This window comes from Kogia breviceps, chromosome 7, assembly GCF_026419965.1.
Source record: "Kogia breviceps isolate mKogBre1 chromosome 7, mKogBre1 haplotype 1, whole genome shotgun sequence".
Lineage (NCBI taxonomy): Eukaryota > Metazoa > Chordata > Mammalia > Artiodactyla > Physeteridae > Kogia > Kogia breviceps.
In genome coordinates this window covers 27,293,740-27,319,517 of record NC_081316.1, presented here as the reverse complement: position 1 = coordinate 27,319,517, position 25,778 = coordinate 27,293,740, and the positions used below count along the sequence as shown (strand labels likewise).

At 37.4% G+C, this 25,778-nt stretch overlaps 1 protein-coding gene across 1 annotated transcript in view; it reads right to left on the bottom strand.

The window, feature by feature from the left end:
• Positions 1-25,778, bottom strand: part of DCDC1 (doublecortin domain containing 1) — a 458,528-nt gene that overhangs the window by 372,544 nt on the left and 60,206 nt on the right. The window contains 1 exon segment of the mRNA XM_067038066.1: positions 17,257-17,462. Within this exon segment, the coding sequence (XP_066894167.1) occupies positions 17,257-17,462 (206 nt within the window).

Here is a 25,778-nt window from a genome sequence, read left to right as displayed (position 1 = left end):
TATAGTTTTGGGAGTCACCTCCACACCCAGACACATCTGGTGCAGTTTGCAGCTTCCGGAATGGCCACCATAGAGGTGGCGTGGTTCCACAGTCTACAGCCTCTGAGTTTGGTTTGGCACTACCCAAACGTCCAGGTGAGAGAGTATGCTTAGTGCAACATAACCCCAGGCCGAGTGAGCTGAGTCTACAAGCCATCAAATCAAACAACGTCATCTTCCTCAAACACAGAGAACCTTGATATCTTTTTTTTTAAGTTTTAATTAATTTATTTATTTATTTTTGGCTGTGTTTGGTCTTCATTTCTGTGTAAGAGCTTTCTCTAGTTGTGGCAAGCAGGGGCCACTCTTCATCGTGGTGCGCGGGCCTCTCACTATCGCGGCCTCTCCTGTTGCGGAGCACAGGCTCCAGACGCACAGGCTCAGTAGTTGTGGCACATGGGCTTAGTTGCTCCGCGGCTTGTGGGATCTTCCCAGACCAGGGCTCGAACCCGTGTCCCCTGCGCTGGCAGGCAGATTCTCAACCACTGCGCCACCAGGGAAGCCCACCTTGATATCTTTCAACATATTTTTATGAGTCAAGCCCAGAAACGTAAGCCCAGATTTAGACCTCCCTACACAATCTCTTCAAAGGATCCTCTAAAGCAGGGATCAGCAAACTACACACACCATGGGCCAAATTCTGGCCACAGCCTGTTTCTGTATGGTTTGTGGGCTAAGAATGGTTTGTATGTTTTTAATTGTTAAAAAAAATTGATCAAAAGAAGAATAATATTTTGTCACACTTTTACAGTATATGAAATTCATATTTCAATGCCCATAAATAAAGTTTTCTTGGAAAACAATCACACTGTTCATTTATACATTTTCTATGGCTGCTTTTATGCTATGCAACAGAGTTGAGTGGTTGCAACAGAGACTTTATGGTCTGTAAGATGAAGAATATTTACTGTCTGCCCCTTTACAGAAAAAGTATTCCTACTCTTGGTCTACTGCATCATCATTCACTTAAGCTTCTATATTTTCTTGTTCTTTATATATTATCCTCAACTTCTTCATCCATTTCTAAAACCTTTGCATTATGCACTCTGAAAACATTCCCCCCCTCCACCCCCCGATCAACAAAATCGATTAGACCCTTAACCTCTGCTAAAAGAAAACGAGCTTTCCCCTGAGTTCACTCATTTCCTCAGAGCCCTCTCAAGCGCTGGGAATTTAGTCTCTCATACCACACAATCTCAAATTTGGGAAGTGGTGTTACTTACAACGTTATTTCAAGATAATTTCTCCCCAACCCTCTTATCGAACAAACAAAACAAACAAACCCTGCCCCCCTGAGCATCCTGACCTTCAAGTGCACCATCTCTCCTCAGTCTACTCATTCTTCTTCATTCATGGATAACCTTTGCCACTAGTCTTAACCCTGGGTGACCCTTACTGTTTACTCTCTGTGTGCACACCAAGAAGCCTGGTACTCCTGGAGAAAGTCACACAAACGAACACATCCTTATCACTATTACTCATAGTCACCAACCTCCAAGGTCTCTCAATACTGCCCAGTCACTTCTATTTCATATCTTTGGTCAAATCTCTCCTTTCCTTGCCACAATAAATATTTCAAACTATCTCTGCTGTGTTTTTCTCCACCCAGCCTCCCCTCCCCTACATCCCTTCTTGTTGTCAGCAGATGGAATGACCTCCTACATGAGAGAGAAAACTGAAGCTTTGTCTTCCTGCTACCAAAGCTACAAGCCTACCTACTTCTACACCCATCCTCTCCTTTACCCTCTAGTTGTATTACAAGAGTCCCTGCTCCTGTCTAAGGCCAATACTACACCTATGCTTTCAGTTATGTTTGCTGTCAGGTTTTAAGGCATGATATTTACCCGTCATTTCTTGTATATTTAACTACTCCTTCCCAACTAGATTTTTCCCACTACACTTAAACATGATCAAGTCTTTCCTATCTTAAAAATTAAATCCTCCCATACTCACATCTCCCTCTAACTATTGTGATGCACAGCTAAATATCTTTATCATTTCTCTGTTTCCATTTCCCTTCTCCCACTCATTTTCAGGCCACTCCAGTCTGGCTTTCAGTATCATTTGACTGAAATCACTCTCACAAAGATTACCAATGACTACCACATTGACAAATCCAAAGGACATTATCTTAATGCTCATTAATTTTGATCTTTGAATAGCATTTGAGCACTTCCTCTTTCTTTAAACCTCTTTTTTTCCTGAATTCTGAAATATGATAATCCACTAATTTTTCTCCTGCTTTTTTTTCTGTCTTCATAGGCTCATCCTCCTCTATTTATTCACTAGAGTTCTTGAAGATGGTCCTGGCCCTATTCCTGCCTCACTCTAAATTCTCTCTTAAGGCATTCTAATCAATGCCCCAATGCTTCATTTTCCATCTACACACTGACAACTTCCAAACTGGTTATGTCTATCCCTGGAATCCTCTGTGCCTCAGACCAAAACCTATTCAGTATCTCCACTTAAACAGATCTAAGATCCCTCAAAATCAACATGTCTGAGACTGAATCCGAGCCCTTCTCCTTCAAGCTTAGTCTTCTTCCAGCATTCTTTGCCTTAGGAAGAGATACCTCCTCTATCTAGATATGCAAACCAGAAACTGCAAAATCATCCCTGATACCCTTAACATCTCACTGCCCCTTACTCCATATATCCAAGCTATTATCAGGGCCTGTGGGTTTTATCTTCTAAAAATCTTAAGTCCACCCACTTTATCCATTTCCACTCCCTTGGTCCAGGCTATTATCATCTGTCACTAGGACTCCGGCAATACTTAGCTAATAGTCTCCCTGCATGTACCTGGTGCACTCAATCTGTTTTCCACTGAGGGCCAAAGTAAACTATTCAAAAACACGAATCTGGTACCCTCTCTTCCACTCCTAACTAAAAGCCCCTATATGACTTCTCACTGCTCTTTGGAGGAAAAAAGGCAAAAATCTGTAACCTTTCCTACAAGGCTACCCTCTCCCTCATATACTGACCTTTCAATTCATGGGATTCATCCTGTTCACTCTGCCATGGAATCCTTTCATATGCTGTGCTCTCTGCTTAAAAATGTTACCATCTTCAGTATCCTCCTTGTGTACCCAAATAAATCCTGTTTATCTCTTCTCAGAAGACCTCCTTATGTCACCCACTCCATATTCAATAATTTGACAATTTTACAAAAGCCCTTTCCCACCACTAGACTGAAAGCTCCTTGAGAACAGGACCATGGCTGGTTTTTCACATCCTTATATCCAGGTGCTTGGCAGAAGTTAATAGTCACAAAAATACCACGAATTAATGAATGAGTGAAAGTTAATATATGTCTAATTTAAATTCATTTCATCATAAATTTTATACTGTTATTAAGAGTTTGATATAAGTAGCAAATAAAATTTCTGACAGATGTTATAAAATTATGCTATAACTAAAGTGTGTGTAATTCCAGAAAAAATATTTCAAATAAAACTAATTCTTTCTAGTACTACAGCACTGACCCTGTGAAACAGAGCAGGACCCTATGGTCCTTCCCCGCCACCCCCATTCAACCATGTCTTCCATCTGCCTTTTGCCTGTGAAAAAAACTTTAGCCAAAAAATAAGTTTAATCAGAAAAGTGAGAAAATGCAGAAACAAAAGAAAACAGTCCAACAAGACTAAATAATAATAGTTTAGTCACCAAACAGAGCCAAGGACCTTTAGTTCCTTCTCAAGGGCTCTAGATAATATCCTGAGCCATACTCTGTGAGCTATCTTGTAGATATTGAAACGCCCCATCAGGTGGAAGGAGTTAACTACATGATGACCAGACTGTAGCCATGACATAAGCTGCCACAATTCCAGGAATAGGCCTCAAGGAAATGGGAACAAACTGACCCTGGAACTGAAGATTGTACTTAAAACAATTAAGATGACGCCAGTCAGACCACCGCATGACCAATTTCAAGATGACCAATTTCAGAGCTGACCGTGCTGTTTCTGCATGTAGCCCCCTCCCTCCTTCTATAAAATTTCTTGCCTACTGGTTGTCAGTGGAGGGGCGGGGGTGGGGAGTCAGCCTTTGGAGAGTAGTCCACCCTCTCCCCCACCCTCCGTTGCCAGCATCCAAAATAAAGCAAACTTTCCTTTCCACCAACCTTGCGTCTTTATTGGCTTTTGAGCGGCAAGCAGCCAGGCGCAACTTTTGGTTACACCTGTACTCTGCTTAGGAAATAAATTAAGAAAACCTCCTCACATTGGAAGCAATACCCTCAGTTGCCTACACAATATCCATTCTCTTCCTCATCCTTGCTGTCCTGATTTTGATTAAGGATTTACACTTTCTCCTTTTGGCTCAAGGAAGGCTACAATTATCTTGATTGGTGCAACTCAATTATGGTGATCCCATGCCCCTTGTCAGTGAATGATTTGGGGATGGACACAATCTAGTTCTGGCCAATGTGACACTAGAAGGGACTTCTGGGAAAGGCTTCTTCAGTCGTAGGGAAGAGATGGTCCTTTTCTACCTCTAGACAAATTTGTACCAGACTATGCAGCAGCCATCCTGTTACCAATATATGAAACAGCACAAAATCCAGTAAATTATAGAGAACATAACTGTACTCCTGTCCTACTATGCTTGAAGCTGCCTTACTTCTGAATTTCTTGCTTCTTTTTTGCTTAAATCTGTTTGAAACAGTATTCTCTATTATTTGCAGCTAAAGTCATCCTAACCAATGAGAAACATTGTTTCAGCTAACTCAGTATTATTAGTATGGCAAGTAGATTACAAGAGTATCCACTATATAAACCTAAGAAGCAAACTATTTATTTTATTTTAATTTAATTTTAAATTTAATTTTATTTATTTTTAATTTAATTTTATTTATTTTTTTATACAGCAGGTTCTTATTAGTCATCAATTTTATACACATCAGTGTATACATGTCAATCCCAATCTCCCAATTCATCACATCACCATCCCCACCCACCCCCATGACCTTCCCCCCTCGGTGTCCATACGATTGTTCTCTACATCTATGTCTCAACTTCTGCCCTGCGAAACAGTTCATCTGTACCATTTTCCTAGGTTCCACATACATGCATTAATATACAATACTTGTTTTTCTCTTTCTGACTTACTTCACTCTGTATGACAGTCTCTAGATCCATCCACGACTCAACAAATGACCCAATTTCCTTCCTTTTTATGGCTGAGTAATATTCCATTGTATATATGTACCACAACTTCTTTATCCATTCATGTGTCGATAGGTATTTAAGTTGCTTCCATGACCTGGCTATTGTAAATAGTGCTGCAATGAATATTGGGTTGCATGTGTCTTTTTGAATTATGGTTTTCTCTGGGTATATGCCCAGTAGTGGGATTGCTGTGTCATATGGTAATTCTCTTTTTAGTTTTTTAAGGAACCTCCATACTGTTCTCCATAGTGGAGGTATCAATTTACATTTCCACCAACAGTGCAAGAGTATTCCCTTTTCTCCACACCCTCTCCAGCATTTGTTGTTTGTAGATTTTCTGATGATGCCCATTCTAACTGGTGTGAGGTGATACCTCATTGTAGTTTTGATTTGCATTTCTCTAATAATTAGTGATGCTGAGCAGCTTTTCATGTGCTTCTTGGCCAGCTGTATGTCTTCTTTGGACAAATCTCTATTTAGGTCTTTTGCCCAATTTTGGATTGGGTTGTTTGTTTTTTTAATATTGAGCTTCATGAGCTGTTTATATATTTTGGAGATTAATCCTTTGACCATTTATTCATTTTCGGCAAATATTTTCTACCAATCTGAGGGTTATATTTTTGTCCTGTTTATGGTTTCCTTTGCTGTGCAAAAGTTTTTAAGTTTCATTAGGTCCCATTTGTTTATTTGTTTTTATTCCATTACTCTTGAAGGTGGGTCAAAAAAGATCTTGCTGTGATTTATCTCAAAGAATGTTCTTCCTATGTTTTCCTCTAAGAGTTTTATAGTGTCTGGTCTTACATTTAGGTCTCTAATCCATTCTGAGTTTATTTTTGTGTATGGTGCTAGGGAGTGTTCTAATTTCATTCTTTTACATGTAGCTGTCCACTTTTCCCAGCACCACTTATCGAAGAGACTGTCTTTTCTCCATTGTATATCCTCGCCTCCTTTGTCACAGATTAGTTGACCATAGGTGCGTGGGTTTATCTCTGGGTTTTCTATCTTGCTCCATTGATCTATGTTTCTGTTTTTGTGCCAGTACCATATTGTCTTGATCACTGTAGCTTTGTAGTATAGTCTGAAGTCAGGGAGTCTGATTCCCCCAGCTCCGTTTTTTTCCCTCAAGACTGCTTTGGCTACTTGGGGTGTTTTGTGTCTCTATACAAATTTTAAGATGTTTTGTTCTAGGTCCGTAAAAAATGCCATTGGTAATTTGATAGGGATTGCATTGAATGTGTAGATTGCTTTGGGCAGTATAGTCATTTTCACAATATTGATTCTTCCAATCCAAGAACATGGTATCATCTCTCTATTTGTTGGTATCATCTTTAATTTCTTTCATCAGTATCTTACAGTTTTCTCCATACAGGTCTTTTGTCTCCCTAGGTAGGTTTATTCCTAGGTATTTTATTCCTTTTGTTGCAATGGTAAATGGGAGTGTTTCCTTAATTTCTCTTTCAGATTTTTCATCATGAGTATATAGGAATGAAAGAGATTTCTGTGCATTAATTTTGTATCCGCCAACTTTACCAAATTAATTGATTAGCTCTAGTAGTTTCCTGGTGGCATCTTTAGGATTCTCTATGTATAGTATCATATCAACTGCAAACAGTGACAGTTTTACTTCTTCTTTTCCAATTTGTATTCCTTTATTTATTTTTCTTCTCTGATTGCCGTGGCTAGGACTTCCAAAACTATGTTGAATAATAGTGGTGAGAGTGGACATCCTTGTCTTGTTCCTGATCTTAGAGGAAGTGCTTTCAGTTTTTCACCATTGAGAATGATGTTTGCTGTGGGTTGGTCGTATATGGCCTTTATTATGTTGAGGTAGGTTCCCTCTATGTCCACTTTCTAGAGAGTTTTTATCATAAATGGGTGTTGAATTTTGTCAAAGGCTTTTTCTGCATCAATTGAGATGATCATATGGTTTTTCTTCTTCAATTTGTTAATATGGTGTATCACATTGTTTGATTTGTGTATATTGAAGAAACCTTGTATCCCTGGGATAAATCCCACTTGATCATGGTGTATGATCCTTTTAATGTGTTGTTGGATTCTGTTTGCTAGGATTCTGTTGAGGATTTTTGCATCTATATTCATCAGTGATATTGGTCTGTAATTTTCTTTTTTTGTAGTATCTTTGTCTGGTTTTGGTATCAGGGTGATGGTAGCCTCATAGAATGAGTTTGGGAGTGTTCCTTCCTCTGCAATTTTTTGGAAGAGTTTGAGAAGGGTGTGTGTTAGCTCTTCTCTAAATGTTTGATAGAATTCACCTGTGAAGCCATCTGGTCCTGGACTTCTGTTGTTTCAAGATTTTTAAACACCGTTTCAATTTCATTACTTGTGATTGGTCTGTTCATATTTTTTATTTCTTCCTGCTTCAGTCTTGGAAGGTTATACCTTTCTAAGAATTTGTCCATTTCTTCCAGGTTGCCCATTTTATTGGCATAACTTTGCTTGTAGTAGTCTCCTAGGATGCTTCCTATTTCTGCGCCGTCTGTTGTAACTTCTTTTTCATTTATAATTTTATTGATTTGAGTCCTCTCTCTCTTTTTCTTGATGAGTCTGGCTAAAGGTTTATCAATTTTGTTTATCTTCTCAAAGAACCAGATTTTAGTTTTATTGATCTTTGCTATTGTTTTCTTTGTTTCTATTTCATTTATTTCTGCTCTGATCTTTATGATTTCTTTCCTTCTGCTAGCTTTGGGTTTTGTTTGTTCTTCTTTCTCTAGTTCCTTTAGGTGTAAGGTTAGATTGTTTATTTGAGATTTTTCTTGTTTCTTGAGGTAGGCTTGTATAGCTATAAACTTCCCTCTTAGAACTGCTTTTGCTGGATTCCATAGGTTTTGGATCGTCGTGTTTTCATTGTCATTTGTCTCTAGGTATTTTTTGATTTCCTCTTTGATTTCTTCAGTCATCTGTTGGTTATTTAGTAATGTATTGTTTAGCCTCCATGTGTTTGTGTTTTTTACGTTTTTTTCCCTGTAATTCATTTCTAATCTCATAGCATTGTGGTCAGAAAATATGCTTGATATGATTTCAATTTTCTTAAATTTACTGAGGCTTGATTTGTCACCCAAGATGTGATCTATCCTGGAGAATGTTCCATGCTCACTTGAGAAGAAAGTGTAATCTGCTGTTTTTGGATGGAATGTCCTATAAATATCAATTAAATCTATCTGGTCTATTGTGTCACTTAAAGTTTCTGTTTCCTTATTACTTTTCATTTTGGATGATCTGTCCATTGGTGTAAGTGAGGTGTTAACATCCCCCACTATTATTGTGTTACTGTCGATTTCCTTTTTTATAGCTGTTAGCAGTGGTCTTATGTATTGAGGTGCTCCTATGTTGAGTGCATATATAGTTATAATTGTTATATCTTCTTCTTGAATTGATCCCTTGATCATTATGTAGTGTTCTTCCTTGTCTCTTGTAACATTCTTTATTTTAATGTCTATTTTATCTGATATGAGTATTGCTAGTCCAACTTTCTTTTGATTTCCATTTGCATGGAATATCTTTTTCCTTCCCCTCACTTTCAGTCTGTGTGTGTCCCTAGTTCTGAAGTGGGCCTCTTGTAGACAGCATATAGATGGGTCTTGCTTTTGTATCCATTCAGCAAGCCTGTGTCTTTTGGTTGGAGCATTTAATCCATTCACGTTTAAGGTAATTATTGATATGTATGTTCCTATGACCATTTTCTTAATTGTTTTGGGTTTGTTTTTATAGGTCCTTTTCTCCTCTTGTGTTTCCCACTTAGAGAAGTTCCTTTAGCATTTGTTGTAGAGCTGGTTTGATGGTGCTGAATTCTCTTAGCTTTTGCTTGTCTGTAAAGCTTTTGATTTCTCTGTCGAAACTGAATGAGGTCCTTGCTGGGTAGAGTAATCTTGGTTGTACGTTTTTCCCTTTCATCACTTTAAGTATGTCATGCCACTCCCTTCTGGCTTGTAGAGTTTCTGCTGAGAAATCAGCTGTTAACCTTATGGGAGTTCCCTTGTATGTTATTTGTCGTTTTTCTCTTGCTGCTTTCAATAGTTTTTCTTTGTCTTTAACTTTTGCCAGTTTGATTACTATGTGTCTCGGTGTGGTTCTCCTTGGGTTTATCCTGTATGGGACTCTCTGCGCTTCCTGGAGTTGGGTGGCTATTTCCTTTTCCATGTTAAGGAAGTTTTCGATTATAATCTCTTCAAATATTTTCTCTGGTCCTTTCTCTTTCTCTTCTCCTTCTGGTACTCCTATAATGCAAATGTTGTGCATTTAATGTTGTCCCAGAGTTCTCTTAGGCTGTCTTCATTTCTTTTCATTCTTTTTTCTTTATTCTGTTGTGCAGCAGTGAATTCCACCATTCTGTCTTGCAGGTCACTTATCTGTTCTTCTGCCTCAGTTATTCTGCTATTGATTCCTTCTAGTGTATTTTTCAATTAAGTTATTGTATTGTTCATCTCTGTTTGTTTGTTCTCTGATTCTTCTAGATCTTTGTTACACATTTCTTGCATCTTCTCGATCTTTGCCTCCATTCTTTTTCCGAGGTCCTGGATCATCTTCATTATCATTATTCTGAATTCTTTTTCTGGATGGTTGCCTATCTCCACTTCATTTAGTTGTTTTTCTGGGGTTTTATCTTGTTCCTTCATCTGGTACATAGCACTCTGCCTTTTCATCTTGTCTATGTTTCTGTGAATATGGCTTTTGTTCCACAGGCTGCAGGATTGTAGTTCTTCTTGCTTCTGCTGTTTGCCCTCTAGAAGCAAACTATTTAAATAAGAACCCAAAGAAGAATTTTAGAAGAAATTTAGCATACCGAACACTGTGAAAATCAACGGATAATTATGAAATTAATTCACTGGATTACTAAAAATATTTCACCTTTGGAAATTAATTGTACTTGTTCAGTAGAAGAGAACTACAATTTATCATAAATGTTCTGAGAAAGGGAATCTGTTTTTATACTTTTTTTTTGCTAATTGAAAGTCTGTCAAATTCATTACAAATTTTCAATGAATTAAGACTTAAAATATACTTGGTATGACTATCGGTGAAGATCAACATTTCACAATGACTTATAATAAAGATCATGACCATTATTTTAATCTGAAGATGCCAGGAGATTGGGTTAAATTTGCCTATTACTTACTTTTTGGACTTATTAAGTAGCTTAAAGTGGCTGCATTCTCATCAGCCAACTGTGAAATTTCCAGTTACTCCAGATTTTCGTCAACTCTTAGTATTGTCAGTCTTTTTAATCTTAGCCTTTCTAATATGCGTGTAGTGGTAACTCGTGGATTCAATTTGCATTTCTTTGATGATATGTAATGTGAGCATCTTTTCATGCACTATGGTTTATTTCTTGGTCTTTATTAGTAGTGTTCAAATCTGTTGACCTTTTTTATTGAGCTGTTTGTCCTCATACTATTGAGTTGTCAGAGATCTTTACATGTTCTGAATACAAATCATTTGTCAGATGTGTGTTTTCTGAACATTTTCTCCCAGTCTGTGGCTAGATTTTTCATTTTATTAATGCTGTCTTTTGAAGGGCAGAAGATTTAAAATTTTGGATAAAGTGGATTTAATATTTTTTGTTTCCTTTGGGTTTAGTTCATACTTTTTAGCCCTATCTAAGAAATCTTTGCCTACCTCAGGTTGTAAAAAAATGTCTCCTCTGACAATTATTACAGTTTTACTGTTCTAATGAATAGATCTATGGTTAATTTTAAATTAAGTTTTGTGATGAGATAGGGATTGGGGTAATTTCTTATCATGCAGATACCTAATTTCAAAAATATTTATCAAAAAAGACTTTTTTCCTCATTGAATTATCAAGATTAATGTGTCACTATATGTGTGAGTCTATTTCTGAACTTTCTACTTGCTTTCATTCCACTTTATATGTATCCTTATGGCAATACCAGTCTCTCTTGATTATTTTGGCTTTATAATAAATGTTGAAATCAGATAGTGCAAGACTTCCAAATCTGGCATTCTAATTCTTTTGCATTTTCTGAGTTTTCATTGAGCTTCTTGGATCCATGATTACCTTTTCTGGTCTCTTCATGAATCCCCTACATGTTCAATAAAATTCCTCCCCTCCAACTGGTCAAAACACAAATGTCTCCCTGGCCTGTGCATACTCCCATAGTTGTTTCCTTTTTACATCCCCATTAGTTGCTCTTTCTCTGGTACTTGTCTGTGCCAGGCCCTGTGGAGTTCACCGTGTGCATCAGCAACTTAGTATTTAGCCAAAGGTACAGGGGGAACCGTAGGCAAAATTTGGGAATTATTCTCTAAATATCTCCCTCATTTATGGCATTTCATGATAAATTCCAGCCATTTCAGCCTCCCAAGACTTTGATGTCTTCCTCTTCAGCTTGTGGAGATCACTGTGCTTTTCTTGGATTCTCTCTCCCTACACCACAGTCCAAAAATTGCCTCCAAGTATAAAGATGAGGTAAGTGGTTAAGACTCACTTCAACATTTCCTCTTCTCTCAGGCATGACAGTCTAGTGCTTCCCATTGTTTAAAGTTTAAAAATAGCTGTCTCATTTATTTTGTGCAGTTTTCAGTTGTTTAAAATGGGATAGATAGTATGATACTAGCTTTTCTATTATGACCGTAAATAGAATCCTCATGTTTTTTAATGGTTATGTTAATTCCTTTTTAGATGAGGACACATAGGAAGTAAAATGTGAGAAAAAGTATATTTGTGGCAGTTTCACATACAAAAAAATATTGTTCTTCAAGTCAGAAAATGGGTTCTAGTCCTAGCTTTTCCAGTTGCTCCATTTTGGATATGGCAGTTAACTTCTCTAAGTCACAGTTTTCTGAATTGCTTGATTAGACTACTTCATAAAATTCTGTGACTATAATGTCCAGAAATTAAAGTTCAACAAAGATACTTTAATGGTATATATGAAAACTAATTTAATAAACCTTTCAGTTTAACCATTATTGTTATATGTTCTTAGCAATTAAAATGTATTAAAATATAAAATGTAAAGACAAAAAACCATAAGGCTATTTTAATAAATGAATAGAAATCAATCTTACCTTTTCGGATTTAATATCATGCTTATGTCTTAACTGATTAGGGGAGTTAAAGCATAATGTTAATAACTGTCCTTAACTACCATCTGTAAAGTAAATAAATCTTTAGACTGAAAATTCTCACTTGTTTTTATTTCAGCCAAGGAAATCTACATCCTTTCCCTCTTATGATTTTGTTCAAAAAAAATTTCTGACCACCAAGTAATTACTTATAATATTCTGAAATAATGCAATTGTATAACCCTAAAATCTACACTAAATAAATAGAAGACAATTGGCTATCCATGGCCTCTTGAAAATAAACTACATTATCAAATTTTATATTTTTAAAAAATCTGCTTTCATATTTTTAAATCTGATATTAAACCCTGATATGAACATTAGACTAATTTTTAAAACAATAATAGTATCAATAGGCTTTTGCTCATATATCATAAAAAGCTCTTTAAAGAACTTCCAACATAAATAATTATGCATGACCTCCCCTGTCAGAATCCATGTTGAGCATCCTTAATCAAATTTTGTTACTCCAGGTGCTACCTTTTGAATCTCTTAAAATGTTCTCTAAATTTTCACTCACACTACTGGGAAAACCTCTGTTGTTATAGTTACTGATTTGTGTGTGAACATTCCACAGTCATGCTATTCATGCTGCATTTTTTTTTCATCTGAATTGGGCCTTTCTTTTTTTTTTCTTTTTTAATTGAAGTATAGTTGATTTACAATACTGTGTTAGTTTCACAATACACATAGCAACATATAGCAAAATGATTCAGTTATACATATTTTTTCAGATTATTTTCCATTGTAGGTCATTACAAGATATTAAATATAGTTCCTTGTGCTATACAGTAAATCCTTGTTGCTTATCTATTTTATGTATAGTAATTTGTATCTGTTAATCCCCTACTCCTAATCTATCCCTCCCAACCTCCCTTTCCACTTTAGTAACCATAGTTTGTTTTCTATGTCTGTGAATCTGTTTCTGTTTTGTATACAGATTCATTGTATTATATTTTAGATCCCACATATAAGTGATATCATACATTTGTCTTTCTCTGTCTGACTTACTTCATTTAGTATAATATTCTCAAGGTCCATCCATGCTGTTGCAAATGGCAAAATTTCATTCTTTTTATGGCTGAGTACTATTCCATTGTATAAATATACCACATCTTCTTAAACCAGTCGTCTGTTATCAGCACTTGGGTTGTTTCCATGTCTTGGCTATTGTAAATAGTGTTGATATACACTGGGGTGCATGTGTCTTTTCAAATTAAGAGTTTTCATCTTTTCTGGATATATGCCCAGGAGTGGGATTGCTGGATTATACGGTAGCTTTATTTTTAGTTTTTAAAAGAATCTCCATACTGTTTTCCATAGTGGTTGCACCAATTTACATTTGAGTTGGGCCTTTCTTACACTTGAATATTTTCTTAAAGTTTTTTGCTGTTACTGTTTAGGTTTATTGAGCTGTTTCTCAAATTAACAAATGGTGAATATCATAGATGTCTAAATCTTCCTCTGGTTTAAAGGTATCTGATAAAGTCTATTATTTATTTATATCTTGACAGTCATATGTGAGTAACTCAATACATTTTTTGTGTTTTTTCAGTAATAACAGGGAAAAGTCATTGCAATGAAATATGTTCACATACAAACATTAAGGGAATATTTATTTTTTTCTAAGTCAGACTTACTACACATACACTACTCCCGTCTTGCTAACCTGTAGACATATTCCTCTTCCTGATTTCTGAACTCCTTGCACTAGTTCTCGTCTAGCAACCAGTGTTATAATTTCCCATAAACTGTTTTCTCTGTCACACAACATATTATCTTCCTCTTATACTACATGAGCAGTATAGAACAAACAAGGAGTCTATGAAAATTTCCATTAATTAGTAGGTTTGAGATTTTAGAACACCAGAACAGGAGTTCTCAAACTTTAGTGGGATTAGGAAACATCTGGAGACATTTGCTGAAATTCAGATTCTCAGGCCCCAAGAGATTCTTAATTCAGTAGGCTTGGAGTAGGGCCTAGAAGTCTGAATTTTAACACATAGTCCAGATGATTCAGATGCAGGTTTTCTCAGAAAGTCGCTAGTATGTGTGCACAATATAGTAAATGAAGATAGGGGAGCACTAGGAGAAATGCATCCAAGAGAGCAGATAGGGAAAGATAATCTTAAAGTTGATGGTGAAGGGATATACCAGGATAGTCACAGGGAACAATCAGTTCAAACCTGAGTGAGAGTTTTTTCCATGCTTTCATTTATTTCAATATCTCTTTCATTGTTTTCTTCACCATTGTAATCTCATGCCATTAGTAATAGTACACAGAAAACCAAGCAAAAAGCAAATAAATAAGATACAATTATTAACTGCTGAGAAAAAAATAAAGATGTCTCATAAAAGAGATGCTATCCTGGATAATACAATAATCCACACAGCTTAATACCACTTCTCTGACAATGATTCTAAGAGATAACCGAGGGAAAAGAAACTTATCTACCACTAACACCAACCTTAAAAAGTTATGTATCTGGAGCAGTTTTCACCTTCCATTTACTTTGCATCTTGTGCCCACAAATTTTTCCTAATATCTTTTTCAACACTTGGATAATGTTTAGCCTATACTCCACAGTAGCAGGTGCTGTGTTACTGCTGTTACTAAAACCATACCAAGTAATTCTAAAATCATCTGATTCCAGTTTCAAAGGGATGAGCCATAGAGTTTAGAGAATAATTATATCACTTTGGCACTCATTTCAGACTTCTTAAAAACTTAACCTCCTAAAATAAATAAACAGATATGCCTTTGATTTTGTACCCATTATTGAAATACAGTTATTTCCCCTTGGCTCCATTCTGAGCTCAGAGAGGACTTTTACGCTTCAACTACCTTATTTTATCACCTGCCTTCTATAATTCCCTTCTTATTTCACTGCAATAACCTTCAAAATATTAGAGTCCTTTATTTTGTACTTCAGTTTTATAGTAGTTAGCAATAATCTAAAAATAGCTATTAGTCCCCAGCAGTCCTAATAATCTATCATAAAAGAGAAAATAACGTGTTTTTCCAATGACTATGCCACCTTTTTAGTTCTACTACTGATTTGGTATTTAATCAATAAATAGGACATTATCCTGTGATTATCAACAAAGCTTTCAAAATTTAAATTTCATTTACAAACTAATTCGCTAGTCTTATTTTTATTCCCTCCAAAAAGTTCTATCGACATCCAAGACCAGTATTTCATTGCCTCCTATCCTTTACCTCAATCTTAAAAGCTCTATTGAGACAAATATTTACAAATATATTTATTATTGAATCTTGTCCGGAGTTTCATAAAAATTGTGAAAGTTCTTTAAATTCTACAAATTATAAGGAGAAAAAAATAAACGAAAGAATTCCTTGATCATCCAGTTTTAAATGAATTGCTCTTTCACGTCAAAAAGCAAAATAGCAGTGACATTTTTATTTACACTCAACCTTTCTTCTAAGAACATGTAATCTGTAAGAGTGACTTTTACCCCAATTTTATCACTGAGGCATAGAATTACAGAGATTGAACTGAAGTGAACTCAAGAGGTTATCTAATCTAGCTTCCATCTCCAAGAATGACTTCATTTTAACAATCCGAGAGCTATGGCACCTTCTCTATTTTTCAAAATCCCCAGGGAAGATGTTACAACTTGCCTTAGCAATTTGCTCTGGTGTATAATATCCCTTGTTTTACTCATAATCCAAATCTGCAGATAAGAAGGAAATAAAGCCCAGTTTCCCAGCTCCTCAGAAATGCTCTTACCCAGATGTAGTTATAAAACAACTACAAAAATCAGTAGATGAAGAAATAGATATTTCGAAAATAAAAATTTCCAGTATCTAGTCAACTATGCACCTGTTTCAAACAATATTCATTTTGAAAATAGTCTGGTATAACAAAATAATTTATACCCATCTTCATTTCATAATAAATGTTTCCCATTAATAAGAAAAATAATTTCTAACTATTAGATGTATATTTATGAATCCTAAAGATAAGAATACCAAGATAAGAATTTAATGGGAACTTTCTGGGTGCCAGGCATTATATTACACACGTAATATCACATTGAATACTTACATCAGTTCTACCAGGTAGGAATATTATTATCACCAGTTTTCAGATAAAGAAATTGAGACTCAGACAATGTAAGTTATCCAAGGTCTTACAGCTGGTGAATGACAAAGCTAGGATTAAAACCTAGAGAGTTTGGTTATGTTTCACTGTCTCTCTAATACATGTTTAATAAATTTTAGTTGCTCTTATTATTATTAACAAGCTACTTTAAGATACAGTGAAAAATCTTTATCTGAAACAAAAGGCTTCCCCCCCCCCCAAATTCCCATTAGTTCCTCTATATTTTTAAATATCAAAGATCTGGGAAGTACAAGCACCTTCTAAAAAACATGCATTTATATGACAAGTAATACTTTAAAATTTGTTTTTTAAAGTTTGCTGGATTGTTACATGATTTTTCTTAGGCCCATCCAGATTTACTTTTTAAAATGCATATGGATATTTTTAAACTGAATTCTAGTTATTTCAGACAATTTATTGTTTCAAAGAACAGGGGTGCTTCTAGGCTTTACTACTAGTATTATAAATGAAAAGGAGCCATTTTGAGATTTGAAGATAGTTAAATTGGCTTCAATCTAAATATCTTGTAAAATATTATAACCAACTAGAATGTTTCCTCAAGTGTAAACATAACTTTCAACTAGGGAAATGGCCAACTATGTTAGCCAAATTATTTCCTGAAATACTGTTGCTTTATTAAAGTAAGTTATGTTGTTAGTGCAATAAGCATATATCTAAACAGCTGAATTTTTGCATTCTATTTAATGCCTTCTTGATATTTCAGTTTATTAGTTGACATGATATATAAAAGGAAAAAGCATTTCAAGAGTCACAAAAACTTTGAAATTTAATTTATACTTCAATATTTAATACAAAATTACCTTTTTCATTGTTTCCTTTCCCACTGTAATCTCATGCCCATCCTGCCCTGTGCCATTCTCAAAGAAAAGAATTCGGACTGAGGTCTTCTCAGTAAGTTTCTTCATTCTAATAGAAAGAACAGGCTTGGTTTTCCGTATTTTGACATCAGTAGGAAGCATCAGCCCATTCATTGTCCAAGTTACTTTCTTCATTAACAACAGATGGTCTAGAAGAGAATTTTTTTTTTTTTAAGTCAGGTCAATATTTGGCTTCAAAATTTAAAATGGACACATCATGCTTCCCCTCCCCTTATTACCTATATCATATACACTGGACAGTCTCCATTTAGATGCTGGTTTCCTAAAATGCTACCACCAGCTTCCCACTAACCGTGACATAAGCTGTAGCAAGCTGTCTGCTCTGATAGCCTGCATAAATCATCATTTCTGAAGGGAACAGATGTTCAGGGTATGAAAGAGTAATACCACAATTTAGTCCTAATTAAAATTCACCTTAGCATGCCTCTATCACTGATCAGATGCACTGGGCTGAAAGGGTCCACTGAAAGGGTCCGAGGTCCTTTGCTTAGTATAAAACAACATGGGTCCTGAACTTTTGTGTTCTTTGGTGTTGGGAAAACACTTTTTTTCTCTTTAATATGATTATTATCCACGTTGCTTTAAAGATGATGACCTCCAGGGCTTCCCTGGTGGTGCAGTGGTTGAGAATCTGCCTGCTAATTCAGGAGACATGGGTTCCAGCCCTGGTCTGGGAGGATCCCACATGCCGCGGAGCAACTAGGCCCGTGAGCCACAACTACTGAGCCTGCACGTCTGGAGCCTGTGCTCTGCAACAAGAGAGGCCACGATAGTGAGAGGCCCGCACACCGCGATGAAGAGTGGCCCCCGCTTGCCACAACTAGAGAAAGCCCGCTCGCAGCAATGAAGACCCAACACAGCCAAAATAAATTAATTAATTAATAAACTCCTACCCCCAACATCTTCTTTAAAAAAAAAAAGATGACCTCCAAATAGTAACCTTATATATAATTCTTCTCCTGTGACTAGAATGAAGGTGGCTTCTAGGACATCTTTGGTAACAGGTTGAAACTATTTCACTAAAAATGAAAACCAGTTTTTCATTAACAATTTACTTTGACCCATACATTTTCTTTTTTTTTTTTTTTTAATTCCGGTACGCGGGCCTCTCACTCACCGTTGCGGCCTCTTCCATTGCGGAGCACAGGCTCCGGACGCGCAGGCTCAGCGGCCATGGCTCACAGGCTTAGCCGCTCCGCGGCATGTGGGATCTTCCCGGAGCGGGGCACGAACCGGCGTCCCCTGCATCGGCAGGCGGACTCTCAAACACTGCGCCACCAGGGAAGCCCGACCCATACATTTTCAAAGATGTGTACATGAATATAAGTTTCAAAACTCCCACTAATATTAATGGGAGTGCAACTAAATTACTATGTATGATTTTGAAAATGTAAGGGTAAGAACAGAAGTGTAGTATATTGCATACTAAGTTGCTGTCACCATTTCTCCCTTTTAAGAGGTTTCATTTCATAAATAAATAATTTGCACCTTGGTTATTCACTTTATTTGTGCATTCAATTTATTTTAGATTATATTTTCTTTTCACATAAATTACAAAAATACAATGATTCCTCCGTCATCTGCTCTTTATTTGTCCTAATAAGAGAAATAAAATTTTATTTGCATAGAACTTAAAATGGCTGCATTTATTTGTTTGCCCAAATTTCCAAATAACCCTTCACTATTCATATTTACCTTGAAAGAAGCATGGCCTCTTTAACCTAGAAATGGTACTTTATATAAATCTGCTAGTATTGATATGAAACATGAACCGGTGGTTGTATACAAACTTCAAGTCCCAGAATGGCTACATTACATGTTCAAAAAAACAAAAACACTTTCACTCCCTCTCTCTCTCTCTCTCTCTCTCCCACACACACACATACACACACATACACACTCCCACATACATACATGTACACACACATATACAGTGGGCAAGAAAATGAGCAAAACTTGGAGAATAAATTAAAACTAGAAGATTATAAATATGATTAAGACTTCAAGAAGAGAAAATTTTTTACAGAAATTAGTTATGTATTTTGTCCCTTTGTAATCTTAAATTGATAGGAATTACAATTAGAAAAATAAGCTAGAAGTTAATGAGATCATATATGCCTGAAAGAACTGAGAACAGTGGTCAAGTAAATACTTGTACACGTATGTTCATAGCAGCACTATTCACAACAGCCAAAGATGGAAACTCAATCTCTACCAATGGGTAAATGGAAAAATAAAGTGTGGTATATACATATGATGGAATATTATTCAGCAATAAAAGGAACGAAGTACTGATACATACTATAATGTGGATGATCCTCAAAACATTATGCTAAGTCAAAGAAGCCATACATAAAAGGAGATATACTATATAATTCCATTTATATGAACTATCCAGAATAGGTAAATCCATACAAACAGAATGCAAATTGATGGTTGCCAGGGGCTGGGGGCGGGGGAATGGGGAGAAATAAATGGATAAGGGGTTTTATTTTGGAATGATGGAAATGTTTTGGAACTACATAGGAACGGTGGTTGCACAACACTGCAAATGTACTAAATGCCACTGATTGCTCACTTTAAATGATTAATTTTATGTTATGTGAATTTCACCAAAATAAACAAATAAAGAAGGAAGAAGAGGAGAAGGGGGAGGAAGAAGGAGACTACTAATGGCCAGTATCTCTGAAAATAAAAAATCATCTCTCACTGGGAAAAAAATAAATTCTTGTATTTTGATAGAAGTGTACCCACAATCTGAACATGTCCCCCCCACCAGATGCTCTGCACTGTGGAAAGGCTATAATCCTTTAAACTAGGTTTGAATCTCAGCTCTGTAACTTAGTGGCCCTAGATGAGTCATACCTCCCTGCATCTTTCATTTCTCATCTACAAAGTATGTCGTGGGCACCACTCCACCAGCTGATGAGGATTAAATATCTTACATGTAAAAGTACCTAACACATTGAGGTCACTCCATAAATGTTGGCTTCTTTCCCCACATCCCTGAAGTCCCATGCTTATGGAGGTCTAGAGTATATTAACTGTTACATAAGAGTCCAACCAGAAAAACAGAATCCATTCAGAGTATTTGAGCAGAGGGGCTGACTGCAGGGAATTGGCTATGTAAGTGATGGAAAAGACCAAGAAGCAACAAAAGGGCAGTGACACAACCCAGAGATTAGCAACAGCAAAAAAACCACTCCCGCCAAGACCAGAGGGAGAAGGTGTGACAGGTACCCAGATTTAGAAAATCTTACTAATCAAGCGTTTTCCCCTTTGATTTTTCTGACCAGGCCAGAATTAGGTTGAGGTGAGCGAAGGGCCAAGAATGCAAAATTTAAGGAAGCATGCTCGGGGTGGGGCAAGTGCACAACCCTCAAAGTGAGTGCCTCCTTAAATCTTGTCCTGTAGGTGCTGCACTAGTCTCTCCCTAGTCCCAGCCCTGGCTTTGACGATCTCTTCTTCTTTTTTTTTTTTTAACATCTTTATTGGAGTATAATTGCTTTACAATGGTGTGTTAGTTTCTGCTCCACAACAAAGTGAATCAGTTATACATATACATATGACTATCTCTTCTATATGCAGAATTCCTGAAATTCCACTGAAAATAATGCTATTAGCCAGACATTATTTTATATGATTTACAGGTTTTAACTCATTTAGTCCTCTCAACAACTCTATGAGAGGACTATAATACCATTGTAATGCCATTATCCTAATTTACAGGTGAGAAAATTGAGGCACAGAGAAGTTAAATAACTTGCCCAAGATCTCACAGCTTGTAGGTGATTGTGCTGGTATATGAAGTCAGTTCTAGAAACTGTGCTCCAAATCACTACACTCTTCTGTCTCCATCACACATTTTCTGCCATTTTTTCAAGTTCAATACGCCTGAAACAAAATTTCACATTTTTTTGCACAACTTGATGCACCCTTCACACTTCTTATTTCTGTCAATGTTTCCACTTTTTTCAAGGATTTCCACTCTCAGGGAGATTTTGGAACCTTCTCTCCTATTCATTTCTCTGCAACCAATTGCTTATTCATTCAATGATATTTATTGGGTGTCCACTCCTCAAGGCACCAGGGTGACAGCTGTGAATAGGACAGAATAGCTTGTACAGATCACAGCCTCTTGGGGAGAGACAAACAGTGGAAGGCCTCTCTGAAGAGGGGACACCTGAGCCGAGAGGCCTGAATGATGAGAAGTTAGCGATGAAAACCTGAGGGAAGGAGCATTCCAGGCAGAGAGAAAATCAAGCACTGAGTCTCTGAGGTGAGAATGAGCTTGGCGGGTTTAAGAAAAATAAAGTAAGTTTGGACAGGGAGAGAATATGTATGGGTAAAGCCAAAAGGCAGAAAGGGGCCAGATTGTGTAGGCCAGGATGAGGGGTTTGGGGTTTATTTTGGATGTGATGGGAAGCCATTGGAAGGCTCTCAGCAGAGAACCTTATGCAGATCAGACTGTAACAGAGTGTAGGGAACACTGGTGGTGTCCCCTGGATTCTTTTCACCAGGCTAGTGCGTCCAAACTCCAGCTGCTGTGACTCCAGGCCATTAACGCCTCACAGCTGACCCTTCTCTAAAGACCTGCCATCGGCTGAAAAGAACCAGCCACCTAGCCAGGAAATGCCTGTGAGGTGATGAGCTCCTCCTTCCTACTCAGGGGGACAGTCCACAGCCAATGACTGGGGGGACACAACAGCCAGTCCCCTTGCCTCAGGGAAGGGCAGCTCAGCGGTGTGTTTCCCACTCCAGACTGGGGCTAGACTTCAGCTGAATACAGGGCTTGGCCAAGCTTCTGCCTCTGCCCTGTGCTGCCTCCCTCACTCCTTCACAGGTTTCACCTGACAGTGTTCCCTAAGGCCCTTGCACAAAAATCACCATCTCAGGCTCTGTGTCTAGGGAACCTGACCTCAGACAGAGTCAAAGAAGGGAGACCTAACTCTCAGCTCTGCCGTCTTCACAATAACTCTTCAAAGCATCCTTCCTTTCCATTCCCAGCCAGGCCCACTTGCCCATTTCTCTCTCAGCCTCATCTGAGAGATCATCTGCAAGAGCATCCTAATTGTATTTGATCCTCCTCCGTTACATCTGACATTCTATACTCCAATTACAGCTGAATTTCCCTACAACATCAATTTTGTCATTGCCTGATTAAAAAGTTCTGGCAGTTAACTTTTGAAGTTTTCCACGAGTCAGTCAGCCAGCCAGTCTGTCTGTATGTCTGTCTGTCGGTCGGTCAAGCAGTCCACAAATACTTATTGAGCCCATCTTATGTGCCAGACCCTGTGCAAGGAATATGAAACAGACACAGTCCCTTCACTTAAACACACATCTAACAGAAGAGTTTACTGACAATCTGTCCCTATCCAAACTTACTGGTTTTATCTTACTCTAGTTTACAGCACTGTCTAAGCTGTCTGTTGATTATTCCATGAATACACCAAGTTCATCTTTAAGTCCATCCTTCACCTATTCAGACTCAAGTCCTTCTCAAGATCCAGTTTAAGACCTTACCTCAGTTCTCCAGCCTAAAATGACCTGTCATTGCTTGAATCCTTTGAGCATTTGCAGCCTGTAACACCCACACATATATTCATTCAACAGTGTTTGAGAACTTACCACATGCCAGGCACTGTACTACCTGCTAGGGAAAGAGCGTAAACCATCTGGAATTATTATGTAAATGTTTTATAAGTGTATATCCTATTTCTGCTTCCATATTTAAACCCTTAGAAAGTAGGAATCAAGTTTGTATATCTCATTACTTGCTCCAGGGTATATAGAAATTCACTGCACATGGTATAGTTACTAGATGTTAACTTTTCCTGTGCATTTAAATGTTCAACTGATACAAATTTAATTTTATGTCACTTTTCATAACATACCAATTATGCAAAATAAACTTTATTGCCTATGTGTATGCACCTCCCATCTTTATTTCCTACCTCTCCCCAGTGTGAACTTAAATATGATTGTTCTACCACCTTGATTTTCACTAATGACCACAATGGCATACAATTTTTTCAGGAAAAGAAGAAAACTTGCCAAGGAGAACTGCTTGGCAAATGAAGGTCTAGAAGGAGTGGAATAGACTGGGATGAACTCATGAGTATATTTAAGGTGAATGCTTATATTTTCCTCAAGTCTCCCTTTGTAGGTCATCTCTTCTAGGAAGTCTTTTCCAGCTTGGACACCCTGCTTCCTGCTCTTTGTGAAGACATCTACCACTGAACTGACCCCACTGCACTGGCACTTTATGCTTTCTTGGCTAAACATGCACTGCTTATCTGGGGCATGGAGTAGGTGCTCAATAAGTTCTGAATGAATTAATGAACAAACCTGTCTTTTATTCCAATAAAACATTTCAATTAAAGGAATATATCCATAATTATGTTACCTAAAAACAGCTAAGGACACTTTACTCCACTTAAAAATTAGGCAGCCTAAAATTTTTTTTTTTTTTTTTGCGGTACATGGGCCTCTCACTGCCGTGGCCTCTACCGCTGCGGAGCGCAGGCCCAGCAGCCATGGCTCATGGGCCCAGCCCCTCCGCGGCACACGGGATCCTCCCAGACCGGGGCACAAACCCACATACCCTGCATCGACAGGCGGACTCCCAACCACTGCGCCACCAGGGAAAACCCCTAAACTTTTTTTAAAATCACATTTCTGAAGTTCCAAATAGGTTTTCTGAAAGAACTCTAGGTAGATCTAGGAAAACCACATAATAAATTTTCAAATAAATTTGAAAATATTCTTTACAACATAAATTATATATAGGTGTTTTTATTTGTTTTTTTTATTGTGTTTTTTTTTTTTTTTTTTGTGGTACGCGGGCCTCTCACTATTGTGGCCTCTCCCTTTAAGGAGCACAGGCTCCGGACGCGCAGGCTCAGCGGCCATGGCTCATGGGCCCATCCGCTCCGCGGCATGTGGGATCTTCCCGGACCGGGGCACGAAGCTGTGTCCCCCGCAGCGGCAGGCAGACTCTCAACCACTGCGCCACCAGGGAAGCCCTATATAGGTGTTTTTAAAGGTACTCCTACTTTCCAGATCCTTGTTGATAAACATGGAAAGACTATTGGAAATATATAAAACTTTTTATACAAGTAAAGATTTTTAAAGCCGCCTAATAAAATAATACTAATGATGACTAAAACATATTAATAATATACTAAATAGGCAGCAAAGCCTTAAACTCATGGGCTCTGAAGCCATACTCCAGGGATCTGAAACCTAACTTTGCCTCTTACTAACTGTAACCTTGCAAAATCAATCTCATTTGTCTTAGTTTTCTTATCTGAAAAATGGGAACAATAATATTAATTCCCTTACCTGTTTTATGGATGATAGAAATTTCTACAGATAGAACACTTTTGTGTAAATATGAAACACAGTAAATGTTGCTGATATTATTATCCTCCTCGTGATTTTCACCAAGAAATTAGCATATAGAAAGCAGTGTGTTAAGTACTTTGTAGACACTAACTGGTCTTATCCTCAAAACCCTACGAAGCAGATAATATTACAATCTTCATATCACAGATGAGGAAAATGAGACCTGGAGAAATTAAGTAACTAGATCTGTATAATAAATCAATTAACAGAATCAGAGATCAGACTCAGGCTGAATGATTCCAGAGCCTGCTTTTTTAACCGTGACACTGTACACTCCCTCAAGTGCCTAAAAAGTAATAAAAGAATTTCCCTACTTTAAAATAACTGGGTTTCCCATGCTTCTTACTTTCCCACTTTCTACCATCATCCCACCTTAGCACCCATTTAAAAAGCATCTGCCTTTAGTGGCTATATTTTGTTCAAAATGTCCTTATGGAAACCACTGTGACTAAGTTTACAAATCTTTGTGTCTGTTGTCAGTCAATTAAGGTTTCTCAACCTCAGCAAGTGTTGACATGTCTTTGTTCTTTGTTGCGGGGGGGCTGTACTATGCGTTGCGGAATGTTTAGCAGCATCCCTGGCCTCTACCCACTAGATGCCAGTAGCACCTTCCCCGTTGAGATAACCCAAAAATGTTTCCAGACATTGCCAAATGTTCCCCAGGAGTTGAAATTTCCCCTAGTTGAGAACCACTGCAGTAAAGGTGTTTGAGACAATCCCCTTCTGTAGAGGTGCAGGGAGCTGTGAATAAGCTACTGGCACACACCATGCTCTTTTCCGATTCCAACTTTTGATCATGACTTTTCCCCTCCCTCTTTGCTGGGCTATCTTCCTTCCTTCTCAACTCAGTGCCATCTCCTTTAATCTACCCTCTTCAGGCTTCACAGCCTCACCTTTGCGTCCCTCATTTTATTGAACTCTTCTGTTTTTGTATGTGTGTCCCTGTCAGACTTTGAACATCTCAAGGGTATTAAATGTGTTTTCATCTGTGTACCTCCAGTATCTGGTATGTTGTAAACAAGTGTGCTTGCTGGATG